This window comes from Cyprinus carpio, chromosome B18 (genome assembly GCF_018340385.1).
Source record: "Cyprinus carpio isolate SPL01 chromosome B18, ASM1834038v1, whole genome shotgun sequence".
Taxonomy (NCBI): domain Eukaryota; kingdom Metazoa; phylum Chordata; class Actinopteri; order Cypriniformes; family Cyprinidae; genus Cyprinus; species Cyprinus carpio.
Window position 1 is genome coordinate 2710758 of NC_056614.1, and position 14771 is coordinate 2725528.

The 14771-nt window shown below is 37.8% G+C and overlaps 1 protein-coding gene across 9 annotated transcripts in view; it reads left to right on the forward strand.

Annotated features, from left to right (window-relative positions):
* The window catches only part of LOC109073896 (kin of IRRE-like protein 3), a 196828-nt gene that overhangs the window by 112893 nt on the left and 69164 nt on the right, over positions 1–14771 (forward strand). For all 9 annotated transcript variants that reach the window (XM_042743450.1, XM_042743451.1, XM_042743454.1 and 6 more), the window contains exon 2: positions 8852–9001. In XM_042743450.1, coding sequence (XP_042599384.1) covers positions 8852–9001 — 150 coding nt within the window. The remainder of the gene's footprint in view (positions 1–8851; positions 9002–14771) is intronic.

The window sequence follows — 14771 nt, forward strand, 5'->3', positions numbered from 1 at the left end:
CGCTAAGACCATATACATTAACATTGTAATGTCCACTACCATGCTAAAATCTTCTGAAAGATGTCATGATAGAAATATACAGTATATGCAAGCATTGAACAATGAGCCAGTTCATTTTAGTGAATCAGCAACGTACAGCGTAACCAGTGTAGTCAGATTCCTGAACTAATTACTTAAATAAGTCATTTATTTTTTGTGTTTTTATAGTGAAACAAAAACTAACAATGGTATCACTCTAATTCTATACCTGAATTAACGACTTTTATAACAATATACTTTTTAGTGAATCAAAAACATACAGGGCAACCAGTGTAGTCTGATTGTCGAACAATTTCATTTAATGACCCAGTTATTTTTAATGAATGAAAATGTACAATGTAACATTATAATCCAATTCCTGAATGAATAACTGTTATAAACTGGTTACTTTTCATAAAAAACAGAAACATACAGTGTGGCTCCTGCAACCTGATTAATAAACAATTGACTCTCATAAGCCCTTCTTTTTAAAGAATCAAAAAATGTTCAGTGCAACCACTGCAATTTGATTCCTGAACAAATTACTCTTTTGAGCATGTTATTTTTAGTCAGTCAAAAATTTACAACGCAATGAATTACTTTCAATGTACCAGCTATTTTACATGAAGCAAAGACATACTGCACAGCTAGCAATGTGCAACCAATTGCCGATTGAATTAATCTTATAAGCCAGTTCATTTTACTGAATCAAACAGATGCAACAAATAACAGTGAGATAAATATACACATGATACGTTTTGCCAATTTAAATATACTGTTTGTTTGGTATTATTTAGTTTATGTATATAGTTAAGGCCAGTTATTGGTTTGCATTTATGTCAAAAATGACTGTGAAAAGTCATTAAAAAGTTTGTGTAAACACCTTTTGCAAGAACTTTCGCAAATTTATTGCAACAGAATTTTATGCATTTATTGCCAAATGTTCATTCATTATAATCGTTAACAAAAGAGTTTGGGAATGGGAATTGTTGGAATTCCTATCCCTAATTAGACTTTCTTAATGGAGACAAACATCTGTGGTTGCAACATTAGCCTAAGACACTCACCGATTCAGTACTCCACTGACACATCCTCTAAACGCACACACACTTCCTGGTTAAAAGGAACTGGGAATATGGGAATGGATGGAGAGAGAGGTAATATCCTCTGATTAGGAGTGTGTGTGTGTGTCTGTCTGTCTGTGCATTCCCAGCCGAGGTGTTGTAGAGCCACTGATTAGTCTCTTCGAGTGGCTATGCCATACTGCCCTGAGAGTCGTTTTTGTCATGATTCACAGAGGGTGAGTTTTGAGAGCGTCAGGCCGTCACATCTCTGTTATTGCCAGATGAAATAGAGCAGGGGTTTGTGGACTGCCAGCGCTGTTGGAGGGTAAACAAATTACCACAGAGTGAGATGAAAACATTACAGAGCCCGTAATGATCCCTGGCTCATCAGTTTGAGTCTGTCTATTCCCCTCACTTAAACAAGCATACCCATAATCCAATCTGTCTAAAGGGACTGCTGAACCTTGTCAAGGTGTGAAGAACAAGTGCAAACAGAAGAGGGAGAGAGAGAATGAGGGAGGAGGCTGCTGGGATTGGCTAAACACATTTACTTTATAGTTTGGGAAAACATGCACTGGATAACAGATGTCATCTGGGGTTTTATTCTGATCAAGCTGTTTAGATTTTTAAAATATCGATTTGTAAATATGAATATCTGGCTTGTAGTAAAGCTGAAGTATATAATTTCTGCTAAATAGATAAAGAAACAAATCAGGAGAGTGATTTAAGAGACAAGAACAAAGAAGTGGTGGTAAATAAAAATGCATGACAGGATGATGTGCATACAGTTTAAGAGTAATGAAAAATAAGGAAGCTCTGTATCACTAAAGTACGAGGGGTTAAATCTATAAGCTATGAATATGACGTTTAGATTGATAAGTCGTTTGTCTTCATGTCTTAAAACTTGCTTGTTGGCTTATGTATTGTCTTATTTAAGGCATAGCATACACTTGTACTTACTGCAATAAAGAAACAGATAAGTAAAAATGCAAGCAAAAAAATAAAATAAAAAATAATAATGTTAAATAAATAAACAACAAACAAACAAGCACTGGCCAATTAATACATTTTAATCTCATTCATCTTAAGTGAATATCTCATTTAGATAGATATAGATAGATATTTAATTTTAGAAATAATTTTTCAAACAACAATTTTGTAGCTGAACTAACCTGCGAGGTAATAACACCCCTGCTGTAGCCTCATCTCTTTCCATGCCATCTGTTCTACATCATCATTATAACAGCCAACACTAAATCAACTCAATCCTGATACACTGACACTCAGATAATGTTGTTTTGGTGGTTAAGGGGTTATGACAGTTGGGTATGCATTTTTTTTTTTTTTTTTTTTTACGCTCTTAACGGCATATCACCAATATTACAGGAGGCAGGAATGCTAATTAACTCCCTGCTGGGGAATAACATAATAGACCTCGCAGCTATTTTCTTAAAGGGGTAGCACCCTTTACAGCCCTATGATGTAAATGGGTGGCAATCCATTCACAAATGTGATATTAAAAAGTAGTTCTAGGTTAAATGCTATTAAGTCTGTCAAAATCAAACTGTCAGGTTTTATAACTCAAAATGTGTCACTACCTAAATGTCCCTCAACAAATCTGTAAAACAAATATCCCACAAATGTTGTCAGTAAAGAAACAAAATATGTTCTACAAGAACAAAACAACTTCTGATTTAATTGGATTCTAGACAGACATATTATAAAAAATAAAAAAATAAAAAAAATAAATAAATAAAAAAACTTAGTACGCCAACTAAATAGCCTTTTCAAGCTATTGCATCATTTTGTAGCACTTACTTTACATTCAAGAAAGTAATGATATTCACACATTAATTAAATATTTTATTACCATATTTTTATTACAAATAGCTCAAGATAGCAGTATAGCATAAATGCGTGACAGATGATTTGTTAATTATCTATTTACAGTAACCACATGATCATAGTTTCCTTTATTGCATGAAAACCTATAATTTATCATTTATATCTCAGACCACCTACAGTCCATTCACTGACCCATATTTCACACAAAACTCTCAATCTAGTAGGCTTTACTCTGATTTGCTTACTTCATACAGCTCTAGGACATCTGGTAATACAAGACTACTACCATCCAAACCAAAGTGACCTCCATTCAGAACTTGAAGACATTCCCAACCCAACCACGCATAGTCTGACTCAGATGTAGCCTGGGAGGGCAAGGACAGAATTTGATGCAATTTGTGAAGAAATAGGGCACTCCTGTCCAGACACCCCATTCACTCAGAATGTGTTAACCTGAATGGTGTAGTTGTACCAGAAAGTGAAGAGATTCAGGTTTAAGAGCAGTCAGGTTGAACATGGTACGGTCGTCTGTACGCAGCTGGAGGGAAGAAAGGCACTGCCTGCAGGAGTAACAGATCCTGGACACATGCCTGGAATTTCAACATGCTACACTTGACCATCTTCATTTCAAAAGATTGCATCCCATTGGCATTATGACTATGTCAGACAGACTATGCCACAGCAAAAGGTGACTACAGCGAATATCAAAGATGGCGAAATCCAAAGCATATGTTGATGATATTTTTGTCTATTATTATTATTATTTGCTCCCAGAAAGAGTGCAGTAATTGCAATATTATATCTAAATATATATATATATATATATATATATATATATTTTTTTTTTTTTTTTTTTCATTAATATTATTTATTGGTTTGCACTCTGTTGTTAATTGTAACCTTTTACTTTATTGTAACCTTTATTGTAACCCTTTTTTATTATACTAATGAGTAATAGTAATAGGGCTCTCTATAGTTTACCATTCACACTAAGTAAAGCATTTATAAAGAGGGTTAGTGTCACTTCTGCCTACACTGGTACATCAGCATTAATCATTCATAATCAGCAAGATGTCTGCATTCACCCTGACTGGACACGGCTTGTTATTGTTCGATTGTCTTTCCCTCACCCAGCTTTGCTTTCTTGATCATGGGGTATTATAAAGCAGTAGTGGCGTATGAGGGAGGGTGCAGAAATCTGTTGCCTCCACTTCACTGGTCTCCACGCATGGCTGCCTGTGCAGCTGGCAGTCTCCATGCCGAGAAGATGAGGGGGAGAAGAAGGAAGGGTCTGCTCTGAGGCCGGCTGCCTGAGCATCCAAGCGGAACGCTGCCAGATGTGACCGAAGCGTCGCCGAGCTCGAAACGTGCGCAAATGCCTACACCGGAGTGGGCGAACTTAAACCCCCAGTTCAACCCTAGCTATTCTTTACCCATTTCTCTACATCCCACTCTTGACTGACCTACATATGTTTTCCTGCAGCTTGAGGTAGTTTGGAGGAAATGAAACAGGCCAGTGTTTTACTGCCCAAGTGGACACACCAAGTGGTGCAGTGCTGCTTATAGATCACTGGGAAGGATATGTTAACCTCCCTGACCAGACCTCTACTTCCCGTTAGTGACCACACTGATAGTGGTGGTAGTAGTAGTAGAGTTAATTTTGTCACTTGTCCCTTTTTAACTTTTAACAAAGTTAGTAAACCTGTCCTGTTTTTTGTTAGTCAAGTTTTAGTTGACTAAAAGTCTGGGAATTTTTGTATAGTTTTGGTCAGTTAAAACTTAATCACATTTTAGTCATGCTGCATTATGGTTAAACTGATCATCACAGATATTTTGCTCAAAATTACGGTAGTTAAAAAAATTAATCACATTTTAGTCATGCTGCATTATGTTTAAACTGATCATCATAAATATTTTGCTTAAAATTCTAAATAACAAAATTTACTTTTATAATTATTATTCCTTGAGGTAGAAAGATAATTAAAATTAAATTAAAAATAATAATATTGAAGAAGAAGACAAAATAAGTAAAGGATAGTGTTGAAAGGAACTGAACACAGACTGCTACAGGGTTTTACCCATACAAGCACTATTTCAAGTATTTAATTATTTTCAAGACAAGAACTGATAAATGTGTCACAACACGGTGTGTGGAATGATGCGGGATGACGAAGACGAAAAGTACAATAATCTTTAATGATTATACAACAAGGGTAATCCAAACAGGGCAGGAACGAACACACACACACACACACACACACACACACACACACACACACACACACACACACACACACACACACACACACACACACACACGATGACAAACAGAATAGACAGAACTAAAATAGGGTAGCTAATGAGGGACAGACAGTTGAGGATGCTAAACAAGACACAGGTGAACTAACTAGACAAATCAAACACGCGGAAAAACTGGGTCACACTGAGCACATAGGGGATGAAAACACAACCGAACGTCCAAGGGTGTGACAAAATGGAAGTAACTGCATGTAATTTAGGCATTACAACATTATAATAGTATTAAACAAATGCAGTTAATCAAAATGAATGATAATGATGACAATGTCAAAGGAAATAATTGATAATTATGATTTGTCATAATTGTGCAGTACCATACATGCCATCCACTTTGAATATTACCAAATAGTATAACAGCATGCTCATGCTACAACTAAACATCAATTAATGGCAATGACAAATGACAAATGACAAAAATTAATGGCATATTGCTTACCACTCCAAAATGACCTGTTATTGAAGAATTCTAAGCAAATATTTCTCTGTCTCAGCTAAAACTGCCATTTTAAGTTAAAGAGTGTCTATGTCACTATTGCTAATACACAAGAATTCATTGCACTAACTGTAAGAGTTGCTACTGTAGCTAACTATTAAAAGGCTGAAACTATGCTAGAACTGTGAGATTTCCTATTGTTATTCATTTAATCTTTACAATCCCTAACAAACACTGTGCTATATACAGTTTTGGTGAGGAAACACCTTGTCAATGTGTCATCCAATAGAAACCCACTATTTTCCATCTCTGTGGCGCTGCTAAAATAGGAACACGTTTGCGAGTGTGAGTGTGGATTCACACTCGAATCTACACTCACACTCACAAAGGTGAGTGAAAGACCGAAACTAAAAACTTACAGCAAAGTTCAGAGGTCATGAGATTCACGAAAAAACAATTTCTCCATTTCTACTCTGTTATTCTAATTAGCCTTTACCCATATTAAAAATAATTAACATTCATCATCATAATTAGAAATGTGTTGGAATCCAAGTCCAAAGAGGGTCAGTCTTCTCCTAATCAAACTCGTTTGTGATGTTGGTCGGGGTTCAGCTGACATGGTCGTGGGTACTGAGGGACGTCATGGGTTAACAAGCGCACTGAGTGCAATAACAGCGGAGGGGTCAATTAATTACTGCACCAAATGGACAAGACAACAAGACACAACTCATAGTAGAAGAGCTGAGAACAAAAAATAACAAGCACAAGATTTCATCTACTCTCTGTATTCCTATAACGTGACAAGCCAGCGGACACCTGATGTCTCCCGGCAGCCTGGAAGCGGGTCTGCTGCGATTCACAACAGTGAGATAAACTCCTCCGTCTACTGTCTCTGCAAGCTTACCTGAGTCATCTACCGAGGACCTTCACAGCAAACACACACAAACAAGGTCATACATATAAACCAGCTCACAGCACAGGAAACGATGGAATGAGAGACGCTGCAGTGTCCAGGCAAGCCTGCTAGCCTTCAAAGATGAACAGCCCAATATATTTATAAGAATTCATAGTGCATCTTTGCGGTTGTTGATTTAATAATAGCTTGTTGGAGCAGGATTTCGCCAGGGAGAATTTGTATAAATCAATCTGTGGACTTGTGTTTAGCTTTTAACAAGCCATTCATCACTTTTTTTTTGATGGAGGAAGGACGGTGTTATTGATTTTTTTTTTAATAATCGGAGTTTTTTGCATTATTGAAGTCATACTGGTTTATTGTGGTTATTTATTATTTTCTGCCTGTGTGTTTAATTCAGCATTAATCTAGAAAATGTCATATTTTATAGGTATTAGTGCTCACTCTGCAGAGACGTTTCCATAGCTGACTATTAATGCCCAACTGTTTCCAAATAAAGATAATTACTACAGACTGACCCTAACTCCAACAGGAATGTGCAAGATTACATATTTTTATAATTGACTTGTCAGTGGGTCATCTGAATGAATCAGCCTCGAACCTGTATAATTATACTGAATTAGGTTCATGTTTCTTTGGGTGCGTTCACATGCTGCATGTTCGTGTGCTCATAAACTGCTTGACAGAGCGGAACAGAAAATGTTCTCAAGACGTACTATTTTTAATTGAACTGCTATCAAGCTGTGAGGCACTAAATAAATAAATAAAAACAGCCAGTTATATATATATATATATATATATATATATATATATATATATATATATATATATATATATATATATATATATCATAGTGAATGGATGTGACATACAACCAAGTATGGTGACCAATACTCAGAATTCGTGCTCTGCATTTAACCCATCCAAAGTGCACACAGCAGTTAACACACACACACCGTGAACACACACCCAGAGCAGTGGGCAGCCATTTATGCTGCACTCAGAATTCGTGCTCTGCATTTAACCCATCCAAAGTGCACACAGCAGTTAACACACACACACCGTGAACACACACCCAGAGCAGTGGGCAGCCATTTATGCTGCACCACCCGGGGAGCAGTTGGGGGTTCAGTGCCTTGCTCAAGGGCACCTCAGTCATGGTATTGCAGGCCCGAGACTCGAACCCACAACCTTAGGGTTAGGAGTCAAACTCTCTAACCACTAAGCCACAACTTCCCTATATCTTAGTACTTTTTCAAATATCTTTTGAATATGTTAATTACAGTACAAGCCAAAGACATCTCCCAAAGGCTGTTTTGTCAAATTTTGCTTATTTCTGCAAACATTTTTAGTAAAGTATAACTAAGTTAGAAACACGCACACATACAGTGCATCAAGAAACTGAGAGGGGGTTAAGTGTTCCACAGAAATGAGTATTGATTAAACAGTACACTGAGATTTAGAGTGGAATGAGCAATATGAGCCATCTTCTCCAATTCTAGATAGGCACACATCAGGGACAGCTGCAGAGTTCAGCATGACTGCCAGTGTGACTCCCATTATACAGTACTGCCAGCAAGAAACTCGTCATCCCTCCACTGAGACAGCTCATTGCAATATTGATAGCCGATGTCAACCATTGTATTTTTGAGCGTGCATGTTTGTTACTGCACATGCAATATGTACCACTGGAGTCTGAAATACAAGACATTTGTCTTCTAACTACTGTAGATTCCCTTTGGAGACAGAAATCTTTGGGGCCAGCTGTCAGTGCTAACCAGTCAAACCTGGACCCCCCGAGTGACATGTATCTTTGTGCTGGTATCTTCGTGCCCGCCTGCGGATAGATACAGGAATACTGTTTATTCTGAAGGCTGTCGGTTTTGCACTATATTCTTTCCCTCTCCTTCACTTTCTATGTTCTCGTATCTGTGACACCTTTCTTTAAGAGGGTCTCAGGAGGTTATTGCTGACAGCCTTTCTGGGCCACTCATCTCTAATGGAGTTCAACTTCATTTGCTTTAGGTATTTTTCTGTGTGAAAGATGCCGTGTTGACAGGCTGAAGAGAGGCCCTTGGTGCACTTCAACATTGCACGCTAATCACACTTGAGTACTTGAGAGTTGTTCATTGAATAAATTCTTTAAATTAGATTGTGTAACATTAAACCACTTCTTAATGGATGTCTGTGGAGCTCTAAAGTGGAATGTTAGTTAAAACATTAAAGTTTAAGTCTCTGTTTTTGTCTCTTTTGTTTCAGGAGTGAATGCCAGGTTTGCACAGCAGCCTCAAGACTTGGTAGTTGTGGCTGGTCAGCCGGTCACGCTCCCCTGCTCCATCCCTGGTTACCACGGGGTTGTGCTCTGGATCAAAGATGGCCTCGCTTTGGGCGTTGGAAGAGAACTTATAGGTAACAATGTCATAAACAGTGAAAACATCACCAGTTTAGGTTTTGATTGTGATGCTGGTTTTTCAATGAAGCTTCCTAACTAACTTAATCTTGGTAAGATTGAAAAGGACATCCGGGTAGATTTGCTTAACAATTTTATCTAGACAAACTATGCTGGTCGAATTGCTAGCCATCTTCACATCTTCAGACCATGCTGGTTGACTAGCTTAACCATTTTCACAAAAAAAATACCATCCTGGTCATCTAGGTTTACAATATTACAAGAGAGTCTGTAATAGTCAATCGTATAAACTAGCTTCACAAGAAAGATGCCATTGATTTAACTTAACCAACTGTACAAAATCAAGCTTCACCATCTCCACAAGAAAAACCACGCTGCTAAACCAACTTAACTAGCTTCACGAGAACAACCATGCTGGTACCTTAACCATAATCAGAGGAAATACTGTGTTGGCTGACTTGCTTAAACAACTTTAAAAGAAAGACCATGCTAGTCGACCCACTTCATTAGCTTAACAAGATAGACAGTGTGGGCTGACAATCCTTACCATGCTTCACCATCTTCACAAGAGAGATGGCCAGCCAAAACAGTGAAGCGTCAACTGCTAGACTAACACTAACCTGCATAAACCAACCAAAATGGGCATGGACATTCATACTGGTCTAAGATGGTCATTTCTCCAAAGAAATGGGTGGATTAGATTAAAAATGTAAACAATTTACTCTAATGACTCCGTGAAAGGCAAAAGTGTCCACAGCTCCAGCAAATTTGATTGAATTTTACACTTCAGCCAGCAGCCAGTCTTCATCTGCCTCTCAAATGGCCAAATGGGTTTTAAACAAAGCTTTTGCTAATTAAAGCTGACTTTGGTACACAAGTTTAAGCTGGAGGGTGTGATTACTTTTTAAAAACTGTCCAATTGGTGTCAGGCATAGAAAGACAAGAGCAACTAAAATATAACCTCTTAAGTACTTTTAACGGTTAATAGCTTGTGAAGTGTGTGGCTCTTCCCCACTTGCAAAGTGCTGCTTGTTTGGCTAAGTTGATTGCTTAATTCGTGCTAACAACCATTGGATTCCCATTCTGTCCGCCTACAGACTTTGAGCATCACAAACTTCATATTCAGATTGGTCGGAAACAGTTGGTCCCCCTTTATGACATTTACACTGGATTTCGTGGATTACAGCGCATGAAATCCTTGTGGGGAAAGAGCAGGTGTAAGCATCATTTTGAAAAGTGAAGATTAAGAAAAGTCTCAAAGCTATAGCACAATTCCCTAGACTCGGTGAGCAGTATAAAGGGTAAATCAACGTTTTACTCCATTTTCCTATCACAGATGTAGCTCTGCTTCGTGTCCTGGGATATTTCCAGTGCAAAGCATGACATAAAGCCCAGCTGGCCTCTTTAAAAACAGTTGCTGGGCTTATCCTTAAAATTAAATATGTATTCCACTGGAGATCACAGGTCTATTTGCCTCTGACCTTCAGTGGCTGCTGTTCTATGCCATTTTGGCACTGATAGTGGCCTTTAATTAGACCCCAATAGGCAACTGAGCCCTGATAAATCCATTGCACTCCCAAGTTTATCATTATCAGGCTCCTGGGAGCCAGGCCCTGGCAGTGTAAACACTGGGAGAAGAGCTTTAAAAGTGGTCAAAAAGAAGAGAAGAGAGGGTGAATTGAAGCCGGGGGTGGGGGTTGGGAGGTGAGAAGAGGTTCTGTGCTTGCGGGACTCGCGATTATGAGAAGAGAGACAGAGAGCGGCACTTAACGGCACATCAGCTGCAGTTTAACAGTCACGGCTGGGAGCCGAGGGCCGACCCAATCAGAGGCGAGCCAGCCCCATCTAGCTCTTTATGCGGATCAATGGCGGGCCAGCGCTCAGAGGGCCATGAAGAATTTCAATGAAGTTCTGCGCTCTCTTTTTTATGGCATGTAATTTTTTTTTTTTTTTTTTGAGTTGCAGAGAGCCCGTGCTTTAGACAAAAGAGCACTTTAAAAGCAAGCTTCGGGTACAAGGGCGGAGGTGCACTGCTTTGACATGAATGACACTTAACAGAAAAAAAAAGAAAAAAAAAAAAACTCTGCACAGCTGCTCCTTTTATCAGTCTTGCCTACGTCAACAAGTAACACTGCGTCCAATAAAGAAAATTGACACATCTACGACTATGTACTCCAAGCTAGCAGCTGCACACATAAAAAAAAAAAAAGGGCAAGTACAACAGCTCATACAAACCCTACACATTTCAATATCAGCCTACTCAGCTATTCATGGAAGACGTTTGTCTCATCCAGTGCGGTTTCAGTTCGGGAGAACATTGATTATAATGAGAAATCGCAAACAATATGTTTAATAAATCAGCAGACAAAAGAGTCTGATTCATATCGGTCCCCACATTCTTCGTGGAGGTCCTTTTGCTTCTGGTTCTAATTAAAGACATCAGCTCAGGGCTGTCACAAACACACAAATAAAAGTCATGAATATGCATTGTGTGCATTGCTGGTGTAAACATGAATACCCAAACAGAACCAGAGAGGGAGACGGCGCAAGCATGCTTGGACATAAAGAGCCGAGCAGCATGCAGATTCCGATTTTGATGCAATGTTTATTTACACTCTTGGCACATCAGTAATCCAAACAGTAGCTTTCGGATTTGTGCTGCTCAGTTCAAAGCCAATGTTTTGTGGGAGAGCAAAAAAAAAAAAAAAAAAAGGGAAGGAAAGAAAAATCTATAGGAAGCTCTATAGTCACAGAGAAATGTCAAATGTCCATTGCTACGAGGATTTTCACATCAAATTTTCAGTAGTTGATATCAATGCCTTGAAGTTTCACAATTCTCAATATCAGTTTTGATGCAATGAAAAACTGTTAAGTAAACTTTTAATAAAAAGTGTTTGTTTTTAGTGAAAAGTTATTAATAATAATTAACAAAGCTAAATAACAATATTAAATAGATTAGTTACAAGTGCTAAAATAAAATAGGATAGGTGATAGGATATTACTTATTAATCAGTACACACACACACACAAATATTAGGGCTGTCAGTCAATTAAAATATTTCATTGTGATTAATTGCAACTTAATCGCACTCTTTTATCTTTTCTTAATGTACCTTAAATTAATACTTTTCACATTTTTAAAACTCTAATCAACATTGGCATGGATAAATATGGATACTTTATGCAAATGTATTATTATTATAAGTGAAACCATACTCAACACAGAGCATGAAGACTAGACATGTTTCATAGGTCATAGATGTTTTTCAAAGAACTTGTTCATGTCTATTAGACACATGAAAATAAAAGAACAATGAAATTCCAGGTTCCCATTACCTACTTCTCTTTCGTTGCACTGAGCAATTCACTTACACAAGCCTGTTTACATTGTTTGCGGGACAGGGCAGCTCACTTCTTCTGAACATGCAAAATGTACTTTTATTATTACATTTGTTTGCCTCTCTGTGCCTACATACTGTAATTTGAAGCAGCCAAATTCTAAATAAAACATTTGTTTTCATTGTTATATTTTACTGTTTCTATTGTCAGACAACTGAATTAATATGAAATAGTGACTGTCACCAGCTCTCCCTTCCAATATGTTAATCTGAACAAAAATCCTGATTTATAATCGAGCCGTTGTCTGATGAAATCAAATATACATAAGATAAAGACAATAGCTGTGATGTGGTTTGGTCTGTATTTGCATGTAAAATTAGAGAAGCAACGACCTTGGCTGTGTTTTCCAAAAGCATCTTAAACTTAGGTACATCGTACACCCATTGAAACCAACAGAGCTATAGTCAACTTGAGCTGACAATGCTTCTGTGAGACGCAGCCCTAGTTTAACTAAAAGCACTGCTCCTCTGAAACGCATGCTGAACAGAGCAGACACGTTACTAACGTGTTAACTTTGACAGCCCTAACATATATATGTCCCTAGACAAGGGACTAATAACTTACAGTACATATATAATATAATGTAATATAATTATTATCGCTGCTTTATTTTGGAAGATTAACTTTTCCCTTCATTATTGGTTACGCCTGAACGGAACGGAACAGAACGGAACAGAAAGATGATGAGCAAACATCAGAAAGTAAATTAAAAAAAAAAAAAATGTGGGGTACCAAAACAGTACCACTAAAACTTAGAAGAGCTGGGGTGCATTCCAGACAGCAGGTTATGTGAAAAATCTGGGTATGTTTAAGGGTAAGGAAGAGAATAAACTCAGCATTAAGTTCTAAAACAGAGGTAACTTTCAGGGTATGTAAGCAACCATAGCAACTTATTCTCTGAACATAACCTGTTCTAGAGCAAGTTCTGTTCCAGGGTTAGTTTACTTCAGAGCCAGCAGCACATGTGTGACCTATTGACAAGACTCCAGTGGGCATGGATATTATAAGTAATATGAAATGTAATATTTATTTTACCATATTTTACCATGTGTGTGTGTGTGTGTGTGTGTGTGTGTGTGTGTGTGTGTGTGTGTGTGTGTGTGTTTATATGGTTTATGAGGACAAAAAAAGAGCAGTAGGTGAGCAGTAGCTCATTATCATTTAAAGAGACATGCACCTAAACGGCTAGCTGTTAACAGGCATGTATTTTTCGAGGTAAAAAGGGTGTTTGCACAACCACTGACGAATTTTAACCAAAGTGTGCTACTGACATTTCATAAAGACCCAAACGAATCATGCCAACTTGTGGAAAATGAAAGTAAAAAAAAAGTGAAAGTGAAAGTGAAAGTCGTGACATTTACCAAGTATGGTAACCCATACTCGGAATTGGTGCTCTGCATTTAACCCATCCAAGTGCACACACACAGCAGTGAGAATGGGCATCCGATGTCCCCTTTAAACATATTAGGAGTTGGCTGAACTTACTCCTGGATGCATTTTTGGAAACAGCATACCTCAAGTAAGCAAGGTTTAGGTAAATCAAATGAGAGTTCAAGGTATATGTGACCGTAAGTTATTCTTGCTTTCTGGAATAGCACCTTAGTATCATTAAATCTTCTTAAAATTGTATTGATGAGTATTGACTTGGAACTTAAGTACCATACTTTACCATCCCTGCTTTCTACAAAATATATCCAAATCTTGGTTCCCCTTGGTAATCTTCAGAAACAACCCAAATAGAAGAAAATCACAGTTGTGTATGTAATAAACACATTTTATTTCAATCATTTCCTCGGTTTGAGCCAGATACACTCGCTCACTCCCCTGACCATTAATCACTGCGTCATTCACGGCCCCTTTCCCCCTTCCATCGATCTGACATAAAGACTAATCCTTTTCTGTCCTGATGGATTCATTAACTCTAATGGGGCTATTTTATATTGTTTGCTTTGCTTGACACAGGTTGTCTTAGGGATTCATTGTGATCAATGAAAGAATTATTTAATTTTTCTCTCTGACATCCTCTGCTGTGCATTTCTTGGGTGAAGCATGCATGATTTATATAATGATATATTAATCTAAGAGGTGTCCAGAGGAGCGATGAAATGTGTATCATCCCGAACCTCACTGATAGGCACAATATTTAGGTTTATAAGGCAGTGCATTTGTATACAAGGGCCCGGCTCAGATAATGATACAGGTGGGTGGATGTAATCTCTAGATCACAGTTAATCATTGTTTGTTATTTTACTGGTGTCTGCTTGCACAAAGACTAGGTAGGATTTCTCATTCATTTTATTCCAGGATCACTGCAAGATATAAATCCCTACTTCAAGCATTCAAAGTCAAAAATGTTATTATCAAATTTCT